The 25,162-nt window shown below is 40.2% G+C and overlaps 1 protein-coding gene and 1 long non-coding RNA gene across 2 annotated transcripts in view; one reads left to right on the top strand and one right to left on the bottom strand.

Annotated features, from left to right (window-relative positions):
• Window positions 1-495: 495 nt before the first annotated feature.
• Window positions 496-5,463, bottom strand: SLITRK1 (SLIT and NTRK like family member 1). Its single transcript, XM_071431004.1, has 2 exons — window positions 5,326-5,463; window positions 496-4,817 (listed from the first exon to the last, which is right to left on the bottom strand). Exon 2 carries the CDS (start codon window positions 3,838-3,840, stop codon window positions 1,762-1,764), a length of 2,079 nt encoding a protein of 692 aa, XP_071287105.1. The 5' UTR covers window positions 3,841-4,817; window positions 5,326-5,463; the 3' UTR covers window positions 496-1,761.
• Window positions 5,464-5,510: 47 nt separating this feature from the next.
• LOC139591846 (uncharacterized) overlaps window positions 5,511-25,162 on the top strand; it is a 114,946-nt gene continuing 95,294 nt past the window's right edge. Inside the window, exon 1 of the long non-coding RNA XR_011679777.1 lies at window positions 5,511-5,928. This is a non-coding gene — a long non-coding RNA (uncharacterized lncRNA). The remainder of the gene's footprint in view (window positions 5,929-25,162) is intronic.

Genomic DNA, 25,162 nt, shown 5'->3' with positions numbered 1-25,162 from the left:
TCTGCTCCCGGGCGGGAATTCTGGCCGCGGAAATTCGGCTCCAGCTTAATGAGACCGAGCTGGGCAGAGGCACTTAAAGCAAATTCCCACTAACATCCCTAATATATCTGCAGTGTGTGCAGCAGAGGCGGTGACAGCAGCGGCAGCAGCATGAGATTCACAGTATTAATAAAGGGATTCACCGCCTCGTTAGGGAAAAAAAAAAAAAAAAAAGAGGCGAGGGGGTGAGGGAGAGGGGAGGAGGCAGGCAGGAAACTTCTGTGTGTTATTTACATTGGGAAAGGGGGGAAGGAAGGGTGTTTGTGCCTCTGCCAGTGAATGAATGAGAAAGAGGAAGGGAGGGAAAGAAAGGGAGGGAGGGAAAGAAAGGGAGGGAGGGAGGGAGGGAGGGAGGGAGAGAGACACACACAGAGCACTGAAAGGAGGCTCTGTCCACTAAACCCAAGTAACCCATTCGCAAGAATTGGATGCTGGAAAAATGGTAAGGACCCGGAGTTGAAAACATTTTCACTTTAATACTGAAAAAATATGCCATTATAAAATCCTCGAATAGAATTAGTAAGTTTCACTTGCTTCCTCAGTTCTGTTTTCCTCAAGTTATAGTAAGATTTACAACAGCACAGAATTTTCTACCATTAAACTTTGCAGCCTAAGCGCTAGAGTGACATTAATTGGTCATGCTTAACTGCCTTGGATTTTTCTTTTGTATGTTTACACTGTTACCATAATAGAAATCAAGGGTACTAATTTTTACATTCAGATGGAAAGGCAATACTGATTATGTATATTGAAAAAGAAGAGAGAGAAAACAAAACCAAAGCCTACCCTCCCCACCTCCCCTGAAGAAATGAAACACAACCCATTATCAACAAAGCAAATCTCTCCCAGCAAAGTAATTCCCACCTAGACATAAAAATAAAAATAAAAATTTAAAAAAATCCAATGAGAATATTCATGCAACTATGTCTTAAATAAAATCTTTACAATTTTTTTTCCACGGTAAAAGTACGATCTCTACTGCCTATTGATCACACAAAAAAAAAAAACTGGCGAAATGGCACTTTTTATTATACTGTATTTTGTATATAGAAGGTTTGATACGAAGGGACTTATCAGGTAAGAGGGATGATGGTGTGAACTAGACGCTGCTTCCAGTCGGGGGCTGGAGCGTCCCTGGGGTGTGTTGTATCCATGCGAGCCATGCAGCACTTTTTTTTTTTTTTTTTTGTCCATTTGTCTGTCTGTTTCGGAGTCGGAGTCATTTATTTACATTACATTCATGCCTTCGTGCAACTTTCCACTCCTGCTTTGCCGTCAGGAGGAGGCCAACACCAGTCCTCTGCTCCCCTCATTTTCCCGGCCTCTTGGAAAGGGGTCGGTCCACAAGGGAAGAGGGCAAAAAAGCAAATCAAACCCCAACACAATTGAACAAAAGCCCAACAAAACCAGGAGCCGTGTTTCGCCCTGCCGGAGCCGAAGGAAGCTGTTCCTCGTCTGTCTGTCGCTGCTCCGGCCGCGCACGGGCGGGGGATGCACGCACCGCGCCGGGCTGCGCTGCGCTGCAGGGATGCGCTCCGGCGCCGGGCTCCCCCCGCCGCCCACTGGGCCTCGGCGCTTGCTATCGGGGTCGTGAGGAAGGGCGTGCGGGTGTCTGTGTGTTTCGCTTCTCACAAAAGGTAGCAGCGGAGGTGCAGAGCTGTCCCCGGCCGGCGCATGAAGGGCCGGTCCCGGGGGGCGGCCGCCCCCGCCCCGCCCGCCGCCTCAGTCCGACAGGGAGTGGGAGCCGCAGTCGTACACCCTGTGGGCCCCGTCGGCGCTGTAGGGCCCGTTGTGCCAGTAGGACGAGTCGCAGACCGTCTGCAAGGAGTTGATTTCAGATGCAGAGGAGTTGGCGTCCCTCCTCTTGGAGCGCTTTCTGTTCCTCAGGATGAAAACCAGCATGCCAACCACTGTGAAGGCAGAGGTCACAAAAACCAGCAGAAGCCCTGGCACTAGCACCGAAATAGAGACCCGGCTGGTCTCCAAGTAGGAGTTGGAGTGAGTACCTGTCTCTGTCAACCCGGTGCTGTTTTTGTTAGTAGAAGTTAATGTGGGAGAGATTTTTAACTGAGGGCAAATCACATCGTTGGAGAGAGACTCGAAATCCTCCTTGAAGAAATCTTCAGGGGACTCACACCTCAGGTCACTCATAATCACCTTGGGGCGCAGCATCTCTGCCCACTGTTTGAAAGGCACGATAGGGCAAGTACAGTCCCATGGGTTGCCGTGCAGGTCGATCTGGGTGATGGAGGTGAGCTGGTCCAGCACCCCCGCCACCGGGAGGTACATGAAATAATTGTTGTGTATGCTCAGCTTGGAAAGCGAGACCCCGGCGAACACATCTACCGGGAGAGACCTCAGCAGGTTGTTGTTGAGGATGAGGACTCTCAGTTTGGGCATCGCATTGAAGGTGCCAGGCATGATCATCTGGATCCCATTAAACTCCACGTTCAGATACTCCAGGTTTTGCAGCCCAGCGAATTTCTCCCGGGACAGGGTGTCTAAGTAATTGCTATCCATGTAGAGCCATCGGAGATCAAAGAGATTCTTGAAGGTGTTGTTCTCAACGGTGGCAATGTTGTTGTTGCCCAGATCGAGTAAATTAAGTTTTCGGTAATCCAGAAAGTGGGATTTCCTGATGGTGTGTATTTTGTTGTCTCTCAGAAACAGCTCCTGCACGTTGGAGGGCTTGGGCTTCAAATCCACCAAGCTGCTCACATTCCTATCATTGCAATTAACCTTTAAACCTGAGCCAGGGATCTGATCACAGCTGCAGATGTGCGGGCAGGAAAAGGTGGCTGGTAGTTTGCTCTTCGCACTCACTGTCGACACGGCAGCAGTGGGTTTGGTCTTGATTTGCCAGTTGACAGGAATCTTTGTACCTCCGTTTGGAGCAGATCCTGGTGTGGCAGGGTCTTCTTTGCCATGTATTTTAAAGGGGGTTGGAATGGGACCAGGATCGCAGGTTTCTTCTTCGGCAGGGGGAGCAGCTAGGCTGGAATCTACTCTGTTCTTTTTACACAGCTCCTGCTCTGTGGTCTCATTTAAATCTTTGCCCTGCAACCTAGTGGGAGCTTCACAAATCACTCTGCCGATCAAAGCGTTTTTAGGTATGTTTTCCAGCCATTCTTTCAACGACAGCAGATCGCAAGTGCAGTCCCAGGGGTTATCCTCTAGCAGGATTTCAGCAATGCCTGGGATCTGCTCCAGGACCTCCTCGTAAGGCAAGGTTTTAAGACGGTTTCCCCGGAGGTCGAGGTGGGTGATCGGCACATACTGAAACACGTTGGGGGGCAAGGTGCTGATGAGATTGTCATTTAAAATCAACACCTCTAGCTTGTTTAAGTCCCTAAATGCTCCCGGGTCAATATCCCGCAACAGATTAAAATCTGCCTGGAGGTATTCCAGATCGTCCAGCCCCAGGAAAGTCTGCTTCCTGAACGATTTGATCTTGTTGTTGTTTATGTGCAAGCGTTTCACCAGCTGCAGCCCAAGGAAAGCCCCAGGAACAATCTCATGCAAACCGTTGTTTTCCATGTGCAAACTGACCGCATTGTAAAAGTTAGCAAACTCATTAGGGAAAAGTCGAGTCAGGGAATTGCCATGCAGGAATAAATGGTAAAATTGGGAAGTTGGGGCGGTGAAATGTTGCAGGCTGGTAAATCCCTTTTTCTCACAGTCTACGTGCAAATCCCCTTCTATCTCGTTGCAGGCACAGATCTTCTCTTTGCAAACGTCCCCTGTAACGTTTCCAGCAGCAAAACAAAGAGACGTCTCCAGCAACAGAATCCAAAGCAGCATTTTTAAACCGAGCAATTCATTCCCGATCTCATCACAAAGTAACAGCAACCATCCTCCTCACACGGAAAGCAATTCCAGTTCATTCAATACATTAAATGTCCGAACCACCAGCGAAGGGGGAGGAAAAAAAAATGTGTGTGGGGGAGCAGGGAGGGTCGGCGGAGGGGGGGGGGGAATGCTTTCTTTTCTCCTCTCTCCCCCCCACGCACAACTGCAACAGCCCAGATTCCAGTCAGTAATTATATCCAAAAACTATCCAGGCACGTACTGCAAGGCAGGCGAAAAAAAAAAAAAAAAAAAAAAGTAGAAGGAAAAAAAATCCCCCTCCTCGCTCGCCCTCCCTGACGCCTGCCGGGCAGCTAAGTGGAGGTCTGCCGGCCGGGCTGGCTCACCGGCGCGGTGCTGCTGGCCCCCGGCCGCCGCTGCATGTTAGGGAGGCGCGGGCGGGAGCGCGGCGCTGGCCGCGGAGGCTGCGCGGTGGCGGCTCCGCGCGGACTGACCTTGCCGCGCGGCGGCGGAGCCGCGCTCCTCGCCCGCCGCCCGCCGGGCGCTGTCCAGCGCCGCGGTGCTGAAAGCGCCCGCCCCAGCCTAGGCGCTGCCCGCCGAGCCGCCGGCGCTGCGCCGCGCCTGCCCCCGCTGCTGCGGAGCGCGGCTGCCCATGCCCGCCGGCGGCCGGAGCTGCCGCGGGGCCGGGGCCGGGGCCGGGGCCGCCCGCCCGCCCGCCCGTCCGCCCGCGCCGCGCCTCGCCTCGCCCTGCCGGCAACGCTGCCTCCCCTCCTCGCTCCCTCGCTCGCTGCCTCGCTTCGCTCTTCTTTCCTCTTTCTTCCGCTGCTGCCGAGCCGCACGCTCGCACACACTCACATGCACGCAGAGGGAGAGTTGCTAAGAGGCTCTGCTCGTTTCAACCTGGTGCACACTGAAAGATCTGACACCCTCTGCTGAGCTGCAGTGGCAAAAATCCATCTGCTGAGGGAATGCTGGAGAAGAAAAAAAAATCAATCCACGTACAGGGCAAGCGTTAAAAACGCTGGCATTAAAAGCTGTAGATCTATTTAGATGCGTTCTTTTAAATGGATTCTTTAATTTATTTCTTTTCTTTTAAAATGGAAAGTTTAGCATTCCCCTCCTCCCGACCGGTTCCTTGTTGCCCCCATTCACACACACTCACACCTGCACAAGAAGGAGAGGAAGGCTCGTTTGCCTTATTGTATTTCCCAATGACTTGAACAGAATTAGTGTCAGGGTGTCAAGCGAATAGCAATTTGAGGTAATTATTCTGCACGCCATTTTTATCGTCGCTTTAAATGCGTTTCTTCCTCCCCTGCAGTCTAGGGTGTTTTATGCTGGATTTTGTTTCTTGCTGGTGTTCTCTATGCAATGTCGAACCGTGGATTAATGCACTCTATTTTTCATAATTTAGATGATCACAGAGAAGAGGGTAGGTAGGGGGGAGGGGATTGCTGCACTGTTAGCAGTTCACGCTACCTGATCCCACGGAGTGTAGTGTCTCCCTTAAGGAGGGCAGGGTAGGGTAGAAACTGACGCTTATTCTTATCTCGATAAAGATCTAGAGATGAGTGTATGTCCACGCATAGATATTTCTCTAGGGATGCTCCTTATATACTCTCTGTGGAAATAAAACGCCTGCTTCTCTCAACACCCTCCTTCTCGCCCCTTCCATCCCCCCCCCCCGCCCCGCTGCCCTTTCCCAGCTCCCACCCTTCTGACAAAAGAGATTACACAGCGGAAAAATCGGTGCCTGGCCTTAAAGACAGGAGCCAAGCACGCAAAAGTTTCTGCATCATTTGGACGGCTTTCAGATGCCTACGAGCGAAGAACCAGTTGCACCTCTGGTGGTGCAAGTGGAAACCCGCGTTTCCCCTGCCTTGCTCTGAGGAGGAGGAGGGGGAGAAGGAGGAGGAAGAAGAGGAGGAGGAGGGGGAGGGGGAGAAGGACGGGAGGAGGAGGAGGAGGAGGACGGGGAGGAGGCGCGAAGGCGGGAGAAACAGCCCAGCCCCTTGGTGCCTCCTGCAGCTCGGGGCTGTGCCGCTCGAGTCCGGCGCCGCTGGTGAACTTTGCGGCATACTGGTAGGGACGTAACCGCGGGAGTGGGCTGGAGGAGGGTTATTTATAGGAAAATCCAGAGAGCCATATGGAGCCTGCACCCCCTGGTCCCGGCGGCATGTTAATTTGGTCAAAGCTTCTCCCTGGCTACCGCTTGCAAATAAATTAGACATCCTGCCGATGATGATCTTATCAAATTAATGTGATTAGACCACAGACAAGTTACAACAGTTACCGTGGCCATTTCAAGTCCCCAGGATGAATATTTGGTCTTTTGGTTTGTTCTGGTGGCCAGGGACTAGGAAGGGACGGGGAAATGAGGTAGGAAATGGGACAGAAGTAGGAAAAAAACCCCAAAAAACAGAGAGAAAGAGAGAAATCCTGACCCTGAAAAAGCTTATCCAGTAAATTACAAATGGGCTAGAAGAGATAAAATGCCACTGAGACAGAAAGCACCACAAGAAATATATCGTTGGTTTCACTAGGAAAAGAAAAACAGAAAAGGGGCACATTAATTCATTTCTCCTGGTGGTTTCTTTGACTTTGTCTCTCAGTGATGTCAGGGTGGAAGAGTGGAGGTGCAAGGCTGTCTGGAAACCTTCTATTGATCAAAAATTGCAGCCTCAAAGTGCAAGGGGAACTGGAGGCAAGGCAGTCCTAGGACAATCCACAGAGAGAAGCAGGACAGTCAGAGGAAAGGAAAGGAAAAGGGTCAGGGCAAGGGTCAAGGATGAATTTACTTGGTTTCAGCAGTAGTGACAAGATTGCTGTGAACAAAGTCTTTGCAGAGGAAAGACTGAATATCTGGAGCCTGGTGAAGACTCACTGAGATGTGGGGCAGGGGGACTTGCTCTCCCCCTGCCTTAGAATAAAACTTCCAAGCATCTTTACTTTTATGTTATTAAAATTGCTCAGGCACCGTAAAAACAATCAAAATGCAACCAGAGGACCTGAACATTAACAAGATATTAAATAAATAAGTATGAATTGAATGAATGGAAGGAGACAATGACCTATTGTCAAAGCATGAAGGACAGATTGCCTGCTTCTTACAAAGGATCTGCTGAGAGGTGGGAACTGATGGAAGCCATCTGGGGACCTGGAATTTCAAAGGGGTTAAAACACAAAAAGTAATAAGTAAGCCAGAAGAAATAGGACTGTTTATGGATGCTATGTATCTTCCAAAGAAGTATTTATCTAAGAAAGCCATTGTATTTTCAACTGTATACTTTGGAGATTGGTGTCTTATATTTAAAATATGTGTATTTAGAGAGCATCTGCTATGCAAAAGTTAACATATAGGAGACAATTCAGAGTGGAAGAAAAAGGCATCATCCATTTTAGACTTGATGTCGGAAGGTTTTTATTCTGTGAGTGAAGCTACACAGAAAGACCCAGAAAATTAATCTACCATTACTCAGTGTCATAATCCCAAATTTCTAGTTTTTTTCATCTTATTGAATTAAGTTTGGAAACATGTATCTAAGGATAAGAGGCCTGCCTTTAATAGTTTTAAAGAAATACCTATTCCTGGGTCAGGTTGATTGGGAGCTGAAATGTTTTACTCTGTTACTTAGAGAGTGTGGTAAAGTGAGAGACCATACAGTGTTGAAGTGCCAGTTAGTCTGGGTCTTTAAAATTCAGTATATGCATCCCAGTTTACAACCCATATACAGGTTGTATAAACAGAACTCACATAATCCTCTCTAAATTATCCAGAAGATCAGATAAGGGAAAGAGCATACAAGTATATTGTCCTTGACTGTTATCTTTTACCTCATGTTTCTGTCTGCAAATTCTAGAAGCCTAAAACAATGAGTTGACTACTTATACCTTTCCTCTGGGTGTAAAGTCCATATTTAACTACATACAAGCTAAATGAAGCCATTTTGAATAGAAATGGGTTTACTCATAATATGGAAAGTTTCTTGAAATAGGAAAAGGTAGTGGGATACTTCTTCGTTTTCCCAATTAGTAATCTCCCATCTCCTTGTTGCTATGGCTATGTAAGTAACACTGGGTAAGGGTATATTTGTGCTACTTTGCAACATGTGAAAAAGCTAGTTACTTCATCTAACACTGTAGAACTTGCAGAGCAGAACTCAGACCATCTGCAAAGGTTCTAGAGAAGAAAGAAATTATTATGGTAGATATCCTGATTTCAGTGTTTGTGCTATGTACTGTAAAACTGGCTTCATTATTTCTATGGAGGTATAAAGACATCCTACATTGTAGACATGATGTGATATGTGGATACGCACACACACACACACACATACATATATACCTATGCATGTAAACATTTGTGCACTACAAATCATGAAAGACCAGCAAATAAAAGAGTTATAGGATCATTTTTTAATTTGAAATTATGTCTTTGTTCAGGCTTTGACTGTGGAATTTAACACAGCCTGGTAGTTAACATAGATGCTGCCATATGTTGCAGCTCCTGCAGAAACTATGCATTTCAGTGTATACAATGACTTTAAACCAGCTCAAATAAACAAGTTCTAACTAAGGGTAGAAGGGTTTAAAGTAATATCAGGATCTCCTCAGAATTTTCTATCTCAGTATATTTCACAGACCAGTCTTCTCACATAGCTACTGGATTCCTAGCTGAACTGCAATTAGACCTAACGAGGTTTCCAAAACGAGATAATTTTCTCCTTCATTTTTGATTTTTCTAAGGGTAATGGCATGTGAGTGCGTTCCAAGTCTCCCTGTGGTATGTTCACCAGACGGAGCTTTGCTAAATGATGCAGTAGCGGATGATGATGACTAAAAAAAAAAAAAAAAAGAAAAGAAACTTAGAGAAGTGGTTTGCCTCCTTCTATCTAGTGAGTAGGAGACTGGCTCATGATGAGAAAATAAAAAGTTCTCTATCTTCTGCAGTGTAAGAGCCAGCCCACATGTTTTTCTTTCTTGGCTCATACCCTCAAACACTGGGCTACCAACCCTCTTGCTGCAGCTGTTCTACTTTACAGGAAAAATAATTTTGAGATCCCTTGAACCATGAAAAGGCAGTAAGGGAGCATGAGTTGCAGCACTTGCCAGGGTGCACAGGCCTGGGAGGACTTGCTTGCTTTGTGCTTTCATGTGAGACTGAGCTTGATGTAATATACTTCACATATCAGATGTTTAGATTATGGAGCTGGTAGCAAAACCCATCAACATTCTTCTCCAGTATACATTGTCATCAGACTTGAGGCAATTTTGTGTTGGAAATAGTGGCTGAATAGGTCACAAGGTTAATCTTAAAAGGTTAAAACCTTAGGTGTCAGAAAAGGAAATAGGAGTCAGAAATATGGACAGATTTTGCATCCATCTTGTGTGTAGTCTGCCATAAAACCCGTGTAGTCATTGAAATCCTGATGATGCGGAAGAAAGAGGTGTATTTAGTGAGCAGGCCAGGCCAAGGTCCTGACCAGAATTTCCTATTTAAAATATATATATTGATCTGAGTTTCTGACCCAGTTTCTACTATGATTGCTTGGATTAAAGTCACTAAAGCACCTGTTCTAGCAGTTCTTAGAACAGGAACAAGGCCCACAGCTACTGTACTTATTGGTGAGAGTATACAGAATAGATGTTTGGTAAAGGAGTCAATTCAGACAGACATTTATACTTTATCTTTCTTTCTCTCTTTAATTTTTCTTTTTTTCTCTCTCTTTAATTTTTCTTTTTCATTTCCTCTTTCTTTTCCTGCAGCCTATGGCCTTCTGGAGTGGCCTTTTGTTCAAATATAAGGGTTACTAAAGGCACAGAATTAATCTCCTTCCAAATTAATAGTGATTTGACCCTGTGTCTCCTCTGGGAAAGTTTATTCTGCCCACTGTGCTGTTGGTTAGAAGGAGAGTGATAGGGAGCTGAGCTGAGTCACCCACCTCCTTTTATTCCTCTCATCTCAAAACTCACTCTCACACATACACACACAGACTCACACACACACTTTAAAACTTTGACACAACAGAAGTGGGTTGTCTGTTTTCAGTGGAGAATTTCAAGTTGAGGAGCCCAGATGGAGAGAGATGGTTTTGCTGCAGCCCTGACCTCAGAACGTGAACTGAGATTTCACTGCAGCATTTCACTTGAAATGTGCTCCCAGCTGCATCTTCCTTGCTCTCAGTCCTGACATGAAGTCCTAGTTCTGCCTTTTCCAGAGCAATACGTAAGATGGTTGGTTGCTGACTTGGGGACCGGGATTTCACTCCAGGCTTTGTCTTCCCAAGTTTGGCATTGCAGCATTTGGCACTGCAGCACTGAAGTACACAGAATTCTTTTTTTCACTCTGTGATAAAAGACATACATTTAGGCTGGGGAAAAACATTACAATGAAATTAACTGGAGCTGTGAGAAATATTTGTTCTTTTAGCCAGCTAAATGTACTAGTATAACATTGCAGCCTTTAATAAGAAGTGATAACATTTGCACCAGAGTCTAATCTCAGCAAATTTTTTTTTCTTAAGATTCCAGCATTATCATTTTAAGTACCTTGTTACAACAATTCTCAACATCCTGCAAGACATGACTTCCATGTAGCATGATCAATACACAATATAGTACTGCAGTTTTGCTATATGACCTCTTTGTGGTTTTGATTGCTTGCTTATTTCATTCTTTCCCTAAGAGTGTCCCATGTCTGACTGAGCACAAGCAAAAGGTTGAAACAGCTGGTTACTTTGCAACATATTCAAGTGACTTAGGTAGTTTAGTAACACTCATTCATACAATTTACATACAATTTAAAGTTAGTTAAAAATTACTTTCATCATTTTATAAAAGCTTTAGTGATGAGACATGAGACAAAAAATCAGTGTCATTTAGATATAGACAAGACATTAAAAAGTATCTTTCTCAACCAAAAAAAAAAAAATCCTGCAGGAAAGAAACTGTCCAAACTTTCAATCTATTGCTTACACAAGTAATCCTACTGAATAACATCAGCTTGAATAATAGATCCATAATGTGTTTTCAATAATTAATTATTTTCTTAGCCATTTTCCTAGCACAGTCTCAGAGCAACATAAAGATCATATAAATGGAAAAAAGCAGATAGGAGCTTATGCCTCTGCTCTCTCTAACTATAACTTATTTTCATTGTTTAATAATGAAACAGAAAATGCTTCTCAGAATGAAGAACTGAGGCAAAGACCTGCCTCCACCAATAGTTTGCTAGTTTGCTGACATGACTGCGCAACTCATTTCTCTTTCCCATGCTTCAGTTTATTAGTTAGAGGAAGTGGAAGATATTATAAGTAAGTGGGAGCCCAAAGGTCCTTTGAAATCTGTGATGAACAAACATGGTGACTGAATGACTATCATCATTACTCAGGGATACAACCAAAAAAAGTCAAATCTTATGTAAGAGTAATAACCAGTTCTTTCTCTTTTTGTCAACCCATCTCAGAGGCTTTTCCAGGGGAGCACAATATAATTTTATTTGCTCAACAGATTGGAAAACACAAGCACTGACCTTGGGAAGGTCACATGTCAAGCCGTTGATAGCACTAGAAATAGACCCAAGTCTCAGAAGGCTCAGCCCTGCCTTCTACCCCAGTATTTCACAGACACAGAACTACTGATTTATAGAAAAAAACCTAGTCAAAAAACAAAACAAAACTAAACTAAACAAAAGGCTTCCTCTATCCTTCTCCTTCTCTCTCAGACTTGATTTTATGCATCAAAGGTTTCATATGCCAGTCATTTTCTTTCTGGAGGCCTTATGTAGCTATGTGGTGTGACAGTAATACCAAACCTTGGTTTTCTTATTAGTTCACATCTTAATTCTATGTAATGCAATTATTTTAATTTGGGAAACAGACTTCAGAATTCAGACTTCAAAAAGTAAGGATTTCAGAGCTGAATGCTAAAGCATGTGAAACACAAATATCCTCTCATCTAAAAAACATCTCGAAAAAAATTAAAAACACTGTTTAATCATAGAACTCTGGAGAAGTGGTTTTGTTTTCAGGAAACGTTAATTCCTTTATTCTGCTATTAAAAAAAAAAAATCAACCAACCTAGGTAAAGATGCAAACCAAAGTAGTATTTTTAAGCATGGTTCAAAAACAGAAATCTGAAATAAACTATCAATTCATGTGAATTGGAATTTTATGATAGAAATTTTCTGAAAACTTTTCTGAAATTATCTATTAAGTCAGCATGCAGTAGTGTCTGCATATTAAAAGGAGAATTGCTGTGCATCAGCAGACAGGAGAAAGACTGAGTAGATGAAACATCATTAACAATAGAATAATACCTTCTTCCTATTTATGCAATGCCTAGAAACCATACCCTGGGACCAATCCCACGTGGCATTTTAGTTTTAATTAAATAACATTTTAGAGACATAAGGGAGAAGAGGCTGGTGACCCGATTAATCATTGTAGTGCCCGATTTTACATCGCAGCATCCCAAATGATTTCCAATGTATTACTCTGATGTAAAGCCAGAGTATTGCAGGGGTGTCTCAGGGTGTAGTTGGTTATTTTTTTTCTACATGGGCAAAGCTGATCTGAGATATCCCTTACTGCCTTCCTAACCTCTAGGCACTAATTTTAACTTCTTGAGCCTTTTTATTTAACTGTGATCATTTTTATTGATTCAGTTCATATTGCAGGCCACAAACAGTTCTGTCCTTCCTGGGTTGATGAGAGGGCCAAGTCAGCATTGCTGCTGAGGTGGCCAAGGAGTGATCCTAATGAGGATGACTACATACTGAGGTCTACAGAAAATCAAATTCAAGAGTCTTTCTTTCTTTTTCTTCCTTTCTTTCCTTTCTTTCCTTTCTTTCCTTTCTTTGCTTTCTTTCCTTTCTTTCCTTTCTTTATGTGCCCATGGTATTTTTATGATCCTCACAACCTCCCCTAAAGAAAGATTGAATGTCATCTGTTTCCAGTACAGATTATCTTACTTCCAGGAGCAAAACTTTTTCATTTTGCCAGCCATGTTTCCTGCCTTTTCCATAACTACTGTTCATATTCTTCAGTTTATACCTTATACATTAATTTTATTGTACCCTGTTTGCATAGTTACATCAAGAAGTCTCCTTTTATCTCTTGTAATTACAGATTACATTTAAATGTACAGTTTATATACCTGTGCCCAAGCGCTCAGACTTTGTTGCTGGTTATGCCATTAGTGACATCACAAAATGAAGTATCTCACAAATAGTTATGCTTACAGTCAGATTCCAGGCAAACTAATACAAAATATCTTCTCTTCAATCTTTTTCAATTTTATGGGTATAATAGGTCATTGCTTTGTCAGCAAGACTTAAACGATATAATTTAAATGACATAAATACTCACTCCATTAGCTACATAGATACTTAAAATTTTCAAATCTGTCATAACTTCTGCAGAAGTTACTTTAAAATAGCTTACTTCATGTTTGCTTGCAATACTTGCAGTAAGAATTGGGCCACTGTCTATTAAGTAGGCTTGTACTCTCTCCTTTGAATGGTAGTTCCTTGCTTACTTGGATATACAAGGACTTTTCCAGCATGTTCTCTGTTTGAGAGGTAGAGGAAAATCAGGATAATTTAATACATGATTGAAATAATGTTCAATTTTACTGTTTTACCTTCATTCACATGAATATTTATTTACATCCTAGAGTTTCAGTATTTATAACTGGGAAAAAAAATCCTAAGCTGTAGACTAGGTCTGGACTATTATATGGTCCATTAGGATGCATGTGACTGTGTTTGGCTCTCAAATAGACATTTTGTTTGGTGCACAGTGTGCAGCATTTGCACTGCAGAACCACATCAGTGAGGCTTGGTCAAGTCAGCTGACATCATACACCTGCTCTGCTGCACACACGAGTGGTTCATGCCACCAGACATCTGAGGAGCCTTCACAAAGGTATATTAATTCCAAGAGAAATTGAGAGGCCTAACCCTTCTGCAAAGGCAGCACAGACATCCCACAGTCCAAACATACCCCTCCAGCAACAGAGTCACTGCCCTTTTTTATTTTTATAGCATCTGGATGTGAGTAACATCACTAAAATGTAGCAATGCTGCCCTCTCTATGGATGTGGAACATCATGCCAAAGGACTCTTGTGTCACAATTGGGAAATACCTGCAGGAGGTCACACTGGGTCGGTGCTGAAAGACCCACTTTACTTCTCCCTGACACTCTTCTTCATTTTCCTTCCCTGTGACACTCATCATGAAAGTTCAAGTTATTGAGGACTGACTCAATAACTTGTGTACTTTCATTCCAACAATGCAAGGTCAAGTAAAGGTAAGGCAAAACCAAAGCAAAGTGAAAAAGAGATGAGAATATAAGGCTTTTTCTATGAAGACTCAGAGTAACAGCTCCTTATTTTGTGGTTTTCTGAAAATCAAAAGAGATGAAAGGGTAAAAAATACATTTATTTGAGCAAGTGGTTTATTTCTTTTTAGCTCTTATTGCCAGGATATGAAAAAAAATTCAAATTTTGATTAAATCTTTTTTTTCTTAATCACTATAGTTTCTACCCCTTTTTCAGAAGCAAAGTGGGGAGAGATTGCAAAATTGTTTTGTAGTGATTACATATTTAAATAACTTGAATAAAATATTTTTCTGTTTTTAAACTTAGCTTTTAAAACTCAAACTGAAGTAAATCTAAGATGGAACATTTCAGCAGTCTAGTGATAACCTTAACCTTTAATATTCTGTCTGAAGTATGCACCAAAGCATCTTTACAGTCAATAGAGAGAAATTAATCATTCAGGTTGTACTAAAATATTTTCAGAACAAGTAGAATAAATTGTGTTGGGAAAGTATTTTTCATGACACTTTATTTCAAAGATCCTTAACTGTTTACATCAATTTACACTAAAACTATCTTCATTTTAGATGACTATATCTAGATGTGGCTAAGGTCATTCAAGAGATTAAATGACATAAAGAGGATGTTTATAAAAAATAATATTTTATTGAAAAAATATAGACGTGTTTTAACTTTTTTTTTAAAGTCTGGGTTTTTTTCAGTCCTTTGTGAACAAAAATAATGTTGAAATATTTTCACTCATTACAGTATTTCAAGAAGAGTCGAACAGCAAGTTATCATCTAGGTGTAGTTCAATATAAAAATAGGAAAATTTTTTTGAAGTGGAATAAACAAGTCATTACATTGTATCTTCAAAATTTCCTTTGAAAGGATAAATATACAAAAAGACTGTTACATTGTTATTTCTCACCTTTCAGTATTGCAGAGGGCTGTTCACTTATTTTCTCTTTTACAGCTCTACCAACATATAAGAGAGAAATGAAGGGTGAAACGAAAGAGTGCTATGTTGATGACTGTCATAAAAGTATGATTTTATTGACTATATTATGTGTATCAGTAGCTTTATTGTTCTGAATCTTGACTCATTAAAATTATGCTTGGAAAGCAATTTTCCTAATTATTACAAAACTCATTTAATATATGATTTTGTGTGAATTTTTAGGAGCATTTTCTTCCATACACTATTTATTACAAACATTTAAAATATTATCTATTTTATAAGTTAGCATAATCTTGTTGACACCAAAGAAATCAATCTTTTTTAAGATCTCAATCTTATCGCAAAGTAGTATTTAAATTCAGACACTCTAAAGAGTCAAGAATATTTAAAAGAGTAATGATTAAAAGTAAAAAAAGAAATTACATCTTAATGACATTGCTGTTGCTAGGAGATTCCAGCTACTGCTTAAGAGATGAATGTGTCCTTTTTCTTAATTAAAAAATGATTAATAAATAGATAAACCACTAAAATGCCAACCTTTTAGAAAATTTGCGTGGAGACATCCAGTGTGTAATCTGCTTAAGCAGCAGCAGCCACAAAAAAATCACACAAAAGGACAGGAGACAAAAAATAGGCCAATCTTTCAATTGTTCTTTTAAGCTGTCAAGCTACACCTCCGTGCTACTGCAAAAAAAGCACCTTAATTAATATTGGTCACTGTGAAGAAAAGGATATAGAGTTAGATGGACAATTTATCCAGTATAGTACAATGTTTATTATGGTCTCTCTGTCCAGTCTGCATGTAATACAAAACTATAATTTAGCTATTACCACCTAGCTCAGTAGATATAATGGGATTTTGTTATGGCTTAGAAGCTCTCAAGGTTTTACAAAGAAGCTAAAAGGCAAAACATCACTCAGGAAGGCCTCCTGAGTGGAAATGAGAAACTGACAAGTTTCACATTTTTCTTCAGCAGACTAGGAATTCTTGATCTTTTTTTCATAGTGTATTTTTATCTTTCAAATATCCAGTCCAACATATTGATAAAAAATAATAGACTAACAGTTTTGGTTTGATAAAGGTGTAGGAAACTTGAAAATTAGGATTTATTACAAAACCATGTAAGATCATAGACTCACAGAAGGGGTTCAGTAGGAAGGGACCCTAAAGATCACCCAGTGCCAACATCCTTGCCATGAAGAGGGACATCTTCCATTAGACTGGGGTGCTCAAGGACCCCATCCAACCTGTCCTTGAACACTTCCAGACATTCACAGCTTCTCTGGGCAACCTGTTTCAATGCTTGAACACCCTTCCAGTAAAGAACTTCTTACTAATTTCCAATCTGAATCTACTTTCCCACTGAAAGTCATTAGCCCTTGTAATATCTTATCACTACATGTCCTTGTAAAAAGTACCTCTACAGCTTTCTTGTCAGCCCTCTCTATGTACTGAAAGGCCACAGTAAGTCACCCCAGAGCCTTCTGTTCTCCAGATTGAATAACTTCAACTTATTCAAGTTAAATATGTTGAAGTTATTCAACTTCAACTTGTTGGGGACCCCAGAGCTGATGCAGCACTGCAGATGGGCTCTCACCAGAGCAGAGCAGAGGGGCAGAGTCCCCTCCCTGTCCCTGCTGCCCACGCTGCTTTGGATGCAGCCCAGGACACGTTTGGCTTTCTGGGCTGTGAGTGCCCATGGCTGGGTCATGCCCAGCCTCTCACCCACCAGCACCCCCAAGCCCCTCTCTGCAGGGCTGCTCTGCATCTGTTCATCCCCAGCCTGTGTTGATGCCAGAGGTTGCACCAGCCCAGGTGCAGCACTTGGCACATTGCCTCATGAGATTCCCAGGGGCCCACTACTGAAGCTGGTCCACATCATCATAGCTATAGTTAACCCCAACACTAATGTGAATTTTCTAGAAAATAGACCATTAAAATGAACATTTTTCTTGTCACGTGCCCCTACTCCAAAGATTTGATATTTACATATGTTAGAATGAAACCAAAGAACAAACACCCAAGTTTACCTGGAAGTCAGAGACAACTTGAAAAGGAGCTAAGGATCTATATAATTTACTCATACATGCTCAAAGACCTAGTCATTAAATCAGAAGAAGATATGTGATGTTTATTTCATTGACTTTTAAAAAGTGATTTTGATCTTTGCATGTAGTTCAGGGCAATAATATTTATTTTCTTTGCAAAGCACTTAGGTAGCCTTAGGAAATCTCTGAACAAGTTCTCTTGATAAAAAAAAAAAAACAAAACAGTATAGATGTGCTACTGATAAAAGTTTAAACCTGGTAATTTTATCTATCCATTGTAAACATTATAAACATACAGAAGCACAGATTTTATATTCCAAACATTCTTTTACAAATGTAGATTCTGTAAGTGATAAAAACAACCCCCAAACAACACTGTAGTTTCTTAGAACTCTTTCCAAGTCTTTAAGCATCCTTGGCTGGATTTGTGGTGCTTGGTTCTGGGTTTGGTCTGAGGTTTTCTTTTGGGTCTGGTAAGGTTGGTTTTGTAACATAATTAATATGAAAGCTGATCCCAAAAGACATAAAGTATTCACAATTCCCAGAGAATCCTTGGGAAAACAGAGATGTTCAGTACTTTGCAGAATCAAAGTAATACAGAGATATATGAAGTCTTGGGGGCACGGGATTTTTTTTTTTATTTTTTTAATATCTGAACAATGTGAAGAAAGACCTGTAGGACATTTTTGGCTTGGTGATGCCATCTTCAGTTCAGGAAGGAGTTTGAAAACTAAAGTCAGAATAATTGCTAAAACAGCACTTTTCTGACAGAAATGCACAATAGTAGTTGACCTTTACGCATTTTTTTTTCATAAATTTCTAAAATCTGCCTATTAAATATTTTTTACTGCATTTAAGAAACCTCTTCTTAAGCATTTGGCATAACTGATTGCTAAAACAATATTGATAGAATAAAAAATGAGCCTAAATGAATATGAGAAATAAACTAATGAGCAAATCACAGGGTTCAGACTATGACTGGATGGGAGCTTTGTTTGTCGCTTTTCCTCTTCCAGTGACCTTCTGTCTGTTAAGGAGAGAAAGTGAGTGGGTGTGTGAAAGAGAGAGAAAGCCAGAGAGGAGAGAAGACAGAGGAGGAAGGAGGAAAGGAGAACAAAAAAACCCATCAATATTAAAAAAAAATATGGTTTGGGACAGTAATATTAATCTAATAAGATCTTAAATACATGAAGCATTGTGTTGCTCACCCACATGTAAACAAACTGATATATTGCTTAAGCAGTGTCTTTAGGTCAAGAATTAGATTGATTAGGGGGATAATACTAGAAAGTATTAGGGGGAAAGAACTAGATGCTTTTTGTATTTTTTTTCTTGCACAGATATAAATCCACTAGTTTTACTGTCTGAGAAAATTAATGTAATTCTTTTTTAAAGACTAAAATGTATAAAAGGAAAGTATTTTTTAATGACTTATTAGTAACAATATTGCCTGGGAATAACGCAGATGTTAGTAACAACAAAACATACTTGCTAGAAGGATAGGAATTCTGTCTATTTATCTGCATAGAAGTGTGTGTTCCTCTCAGTTTGATAACAGATGTGAAGTAACTTTGATGTCTCTGGTTAAAAAACATATGCAAATAAGAAAGCTAAACAACATTATCCCATCAGATGTAATCAAAATAATTTGGCAGTTATCAATAAACAAGTTAATTACGGTTTATCACTTGCAAGAAACAGGCAGAATGCTACATCTCAATGGCATCAAGCTAGAAATTAAAAATACTTGGAGTTTTGTTTAACATTTTTGCAGCCCGGTGATATCTTGTAGATTTGATCCCTACTCTGAGGACAACTTTGGTGCTGAGATCCCATTCCCTTTACTGGCAGTGAACATCCCAGGACACAGTCAGAGACACAAACTAGTCCAGATCAGGAAGACAGCTAATCACTTTAAGACTCAGGGGATGGATGTGCCATGATAGTCATGGCCCAACCTGAAGAACCTAGAAAGAGGAACTCGCTGGGCTAGAGCAGAAGAGTGGAACAATGAATTCAGGCCTGAAAGAACTGGTGCTAAAACAAAGATTTGTACCAGCAGACCAGTTTAATATCTCTGTTTAGAAAGGGACCTTGCTTTAAGCTGCAGTGAAAGCCATCCTAAGAAATCAGAGGTGCTTTGGCATCTTTTATGTACCATGTAGAAGAAGAAGGTGGTTGTAGTTTTGAGCTCTGAAAAATTAAAAAATCCCATTGCAAAAGTATTAACTCATTTTGATTCACCAAGTACAGCATATACTCTAAAAATTTTTAACAGCCATTCAAGTGGGACAATTAAAAAGAAAGAAACCAACAAAAAGACATTTGTCCAGGAAAGCTGGTTTTATCCAAGAGGGCTGTGGTTTTGTTTTTTTATTTTTTTCTAGTGGTTTAAATCTGCAGTCTGCATTATTTCCAGTACAATATTCTCTACATCCTGTTGGATTTAAGACACAGATAAAGGTGGATTAGTGAATAAAGGAAGGATCTTAGTACAGCAGAATAAAAGAAACTCTGCTATTTGAGGAACAAAGTAACCAAATATATTTGTTAGTAGGCCACATAGCAACTCACCAGATTCTCTTTTGTATGTGTATACAAAAAGCTAAATACATCTATGTATTTGTATATATATCTATATATTTATATTTATGTATATGTTGATGTACACATATGTATATTCAAGCATTTGATGTATGTAAATTCATAATAATGAAAAATACGATACAAGTACATGTAGGTTAATAAAATAAAATAGCATAAATAATAATTACTAAACTCTACTTTAGATTAAACCCTAATTGTCCAAAACAATATATTTTCTGTAAAAAGATGTATCAACTCTATCACCATCAAGTTTTAGTGGAGGCAGATCTCTATTGCTTTACTAGGGACAAATTTGCGAGGTTACTCCCTGGCATATGAGTAGGGACTAAGGGCTGTCTCACTTTATCTGACAGCTTGCTTCACTTGCAAAGTATAGAAGACAGTACAAACCTTCAAATGCATAACTGTCTAAAGACAGAGCTAAAACAGTCCAAAGCAAACATTTTTCAATGATTCCATAAAAATCTCCTACTACTGCTAAGTCCCAGGAGCAGCAGAAACATTTAAATTGTGGTAATGAACAGAGATAGGGCATATGGTGGTCATGCTTGATGACCTTCTAACCTCTGTAACACATATGCACTGGGTGCTTACACACTGGGTGTTTCAGATCTTTATCTACAAAATAATCTCTGTTTGGATATGAGGCACCTCAAGTAAAATAGCACATTTCTGACACCAAGTGACACCAAACCTAACACCAGCCTGGGCTGGTTCAGGTTCATGATGTCACTTCCACAGTTAAATCAGTTCATACATAGAACCACATTCTCCCACACTCTGCCTCTAGGGTGTAAAGGAAACTACTTAGAGGAAAACATTTCTTTTGTTTCAGATCCTCTTATTTCAAGCACAAACCCCACCAGATTCTTTCTGTGTGTGCTTCTGAGTCATGAAAAGGGAGACTGCCCCTATTTGTCTGTGTTTTGTTAGCATTCAACTGCTATCTCTGTGTCTTGTTAACATTCCAGTGCAAATAAAGCTATTTCAAGTCAATGGACTTGATTCAACAATGGAGTGCTCTAGTTTTAGGTGACTCCAAGGAATGTAGCTGAATTGATTTCAGTGTACTGCAGTGGTTAGCCAAGATCAATATTGGTAACAGTAGTAGTAAGAAGCCAATATCCACAAAATATTATCTTCACTAGCTGGGGCTGAACAGGGATTCATCTACTCCCAACTTTTACCAACTAACTGCACAAAGAATATTGATGTTATTTGCAGGACTGTGGCAAACGTTGCTCAGTAAAATTGTACAATTAAAAAAGTTTACCAGCTGATCTTTATCTGAAACATTGAATCATAATTTGTCATACCATACAAATTGACCACATTACTGTAATTCAGGGTAATGTTGCACTTCTCAATTTGCAGAATAACCAGAGCTTGTTTTCTTTTTAATTTCATGATTCTTGAGAATTAAATTAAATTTTCAATTATTTTTCATTAACTGTCCACTCTACATAATAGTCTCTTTGAGAAATAATTAAGAAAAAAAAATGACCTTCTGAAAGGTCCTATCCTCCTAATGTAGCAAGGATTTAGCAAAGTGTTTAACTGAAAAAAATAATATATATAGTAGGACTGCTGATGAAAATTTAGGCCTACTACAGTGATGCAGATATTCATAATTCTTGTCTTTAACTGCCATCTTCTCTAATTGCCACTGAGGATCTTTAAGTGTATTTGTTTTGGATTCTTTGCTCTTCTATTTCCTGGATTATAGGAATTTTGATTGCTTTTGCTAGGCTGATTCTTTCAGTTCCTTCTGGGCTACCAATTAGCAGGACAATATTACAGGAGGAATTTTTGCAGCAGTAATCCAGAACACTTAAAAAAAAGGAAACATGCTATATAAAACACATAAAACATGGTTCCTAATTTAAAAAAGGGTCAAAAGTTCCAAGGAAAGCTTTGTACTGCCAGGAGACTCACTCTGTGGCTGCATAGCTCCACTGCAGGAAAGAACCAAAGCATTGTCGCTTGGCCTTAGGTTTTGCACTCATAAATTGCCCTGATTGCAGGCATTGGTGGAGCTGCAGAGATACAGCAAAGCAAGGTCTCATTGCCACCGTTCCTGAAAACTTGCTTGTCAGAAAATGAGCTGTGAAACCACAGCTACATCAATGCTTGACTCTCCAAAGCACGCAGGACCTCCGTGTCACTTCAGCAGCTGTTCAGGAGATTTGCTGTGTGATCTCCTTCTCCTCAATTTAATATGAATCAAAGGCATTCCGTACCTGGCAGGATTATCCTCCTTGTTTTTTTGCACTGATGAGGGAGGTAAGATGCTATAACAAGAAAGAAAGATAAGGAATAGGGAAGTCATTACTGTTAAAAGGTAAGGCAATGAAGGCCTATGATGCAGGTATTAGCCATTTTCAGTAGTTTTATTGTTTTGCTTATTGAGTACTTATTGAGTACACTCACAAGAGAGCAGCAGTGATAGAAGTCTGATATCATTGCTTCCAGAAGTCCCCTGGAAACAGTGTGCCAGAGCCAGAAGTTCAGTGTCTCATGACTAGTTCCACTTGGGAAATAAAATTCCTAAGAATTTTCCATCAGAAAACATCAGCTTAGCAACAGAAACAATTAACTATTTTGATTCATGCAGTATTTAATTTAGATGAAATAAAAAAGTGTTTGAGGATCAAATTTCTAAACTTTAAAATCCTAGTGTGAGACTTCTCAATTAAAAGTTCAAATTTTCATTCCAAAATTATTTTGCTTTGAGTTGTAGATACACATACAAAAATTAAACAACTACAAAAGATTACAAATAAGGAAAAGCGCTCTGTCTTCTTTGGGAAAAGAAATATTCAAAATTTATGATTTTTACCCTGAATTGAAATTTTTTAATTAAATATATACTTTGTTTTCATGAGGTAGGGAGCCAGTTTTGGTATTGATCTGGTTCAATGCTTTTGCTGGTTTCAAGAATAACCCATTTTCTCTTGGTGTTCATCCTCATCTACCAACATGATAAAGCTGCTCTGCCCTCCTATTAAAGTTTTTGCAAACCTTTTGGTGCTAGTTGTTGTCCTTTTTCAGGGCTAAGTACTGATTTATTCTTCAGGTAATCCCTGATTTCAGTGAACCCCATGTTTTCTCAGGCACTTGAAGCACATAATGGATTTCCAGGTCCAGAGATTTGCTGCACTTCCTGTACACAATGCCATAAATTACATCAGTGCTTACTATAGTGCCTTTGAAAGGATTAAAGACCCTAAATAGCCCAGTGTAGCCATTATGTTTTAACCCTTCTGCTGATATAACATTCCTGAGACAGGATCCAAAAAAGACATGTGTCAGTATGCTGCCTGACTGATATCTGAGGAACAAACTCTCTAGACTATTTTGTCCAGCAGTAGCCATAAAAAATGGTCTTAAACAGAAGATTCACATGGATGGAAGATCAGGCCCTAAACCCACACCATACACACGTCATTGGGATTTTTCCACTAAAGATAGAGATTACAGATTACAGTTAGTCTGAAATCTTTGCTTCTGGAGAGTTTTCCTGTTTGCAAAAGATTAGAGAACTTCCAAGATTCTCTGAGAGCCCACAAAACCACATCACTATTCATGGGAGACCCAAAATAACAGAGGGATTGACCCTCTTTTCCATCATGAAATTAAACCACACATCCAGAAGATACCCACAGATACAGGCACATGAGCATGTAGAAATTAAAATTTCCTGGAACTCTACACCAAGCATCCCCTAGTCAGTTCCCAGAAAAAGCTTTATTTGAAAAAGTTTTGGATCACAACCTTTTTGTAGTGTCTTTTTAGAGGTTAGTGATTGATCTTTGCTTAGAAAGAAAACTGTGTGATGTCAGAGCTATGGAAGCATACCCATACCTATGAAAGTAAAAATGTAGGCATATTTTTTCCTAATTGTGACTGTTATGACTCCCTGACAAGCTTCCTAACATTATTAGCTTTTCTTACAAGTGTATATCCTATGATACTCACTGTATTGTAAGACTGAAAAAAGGACACTATTATCCCTGCTGTCACTTCAGTAGAACCTTTTGTAAATCCCTAGTTTTAATTACAACAGCTGGGGTTGTAAGGTGTAAAATTATTTTTGTTTTGACTTCTGTTTTCTTCTTACTCATGTAATCTGTAAAGACTTTTAACACATTTTTGACTCCTGTGAAATACTAGCTAATAATAGGGACTGGTTCTTGCCATGTGCAGCCTTTCATAATATTTATCCAGAACCAAATATACAATTACACATTTTCCATTCCTTTCTTGACCTGCTGAACCAGAGATTAAGGATTCAGTACACCTAAAGTCTGTCATGTTTCCTCCATTGACTATAGTAAGATCAGAGAAATGGAGTAAATAACAGATAGGGTCCTATGTTGCTAGGTAACAAAACATCTGTGCATATATCAGTTTCCTGTAGGAATAAGATCTAGCAATCTTCTCCCTTATGACCTTCGAAAAATATTCACCCAGAATAATTTGGACTCCTTGTATGTGATTTTCAGACAGGATATTTGTATTGTTAAATGCAAAGGTGTTCTATATAGTACTCAACTCTGAGTGTTTAGTTACACTTTTTTTTTGTATATTTTTTCACATGCTAGTGTGTGGATACCTTTGCTTTATTTTATATACATAGCAAAATAAATTTTTAAAAGTTAAGAAAATGCAAGGAATTGATTTAACACAAAATTAGTTTTGAAGCTAAAATCCTTGTGTTTTAGTGCAAATGATAATAAAAAGATCTGTAAAACAACACCACCAATGCAAATATAGGAGGGCTGGGGGACAGACAGACATTTCTTCTTATTAGCAAGGTACCGAAGTGTAAAGTATGGAATTGGATTAAAATGAAGCTGGGGATTTTTTATTAAAAAATAGAGTCAGAAGGACTCTTTTTGGCTGAAAACAAGCAGAGATTAATCATCTGAGTTGGAGGAATATTTACTTGCCTGACGATGCTAATGAAAACCTAAATATAAATATCATAATAGCTGGTGACTGTGAAGTAAAGAAGTATGCAAATTATTTTGATAAAATGACTTACCTATCTAGAGCATCCATGTGTTTTCATTTTCCTGGGATGACAACTATTCTGTCAGGTAGATCTCAAGAAGAGCACATGACACTGTCGTTAGCAAGGTTAGTTACCATCATGGGCCACAGAACAGTAATGGCTATGCTCTAGTTTCTAGCTCCATTTTCTCCAGCTGAGCATGCTCAACTTAATCTTGTCAAGAAGGACATAGAGAGAAAGTAAAATCCCAACATGAATGAACATGACCTCCCAACAGAGGTCCTCGACCTCTGACATCTACCACTGTGTATCATCCACAAATCCCAGCCGGAGGCAGTTCCACAAGTCTTGAAAAAAATGT

This window comes from Agelaius tricolor, unplaced genomic scaffold, assembly GCF_023055355.1.
Source record: "Agelaius tricolor isolate 1412-34295 unplaced genomic scaffold, bAgeTri1.0.p SCAF_7, whole genome shotgun sequence".
NCBI classification, from domain to species: domain Eukaryota; kingdom Metazoa; phylum Chordata; class Aves; order Passeriformes; family Icteridae; genus Agelaius; species Agelaius tricolor.
This window is presented reverse-complemented; position numbering and strand designations above follow the sequence as displayed.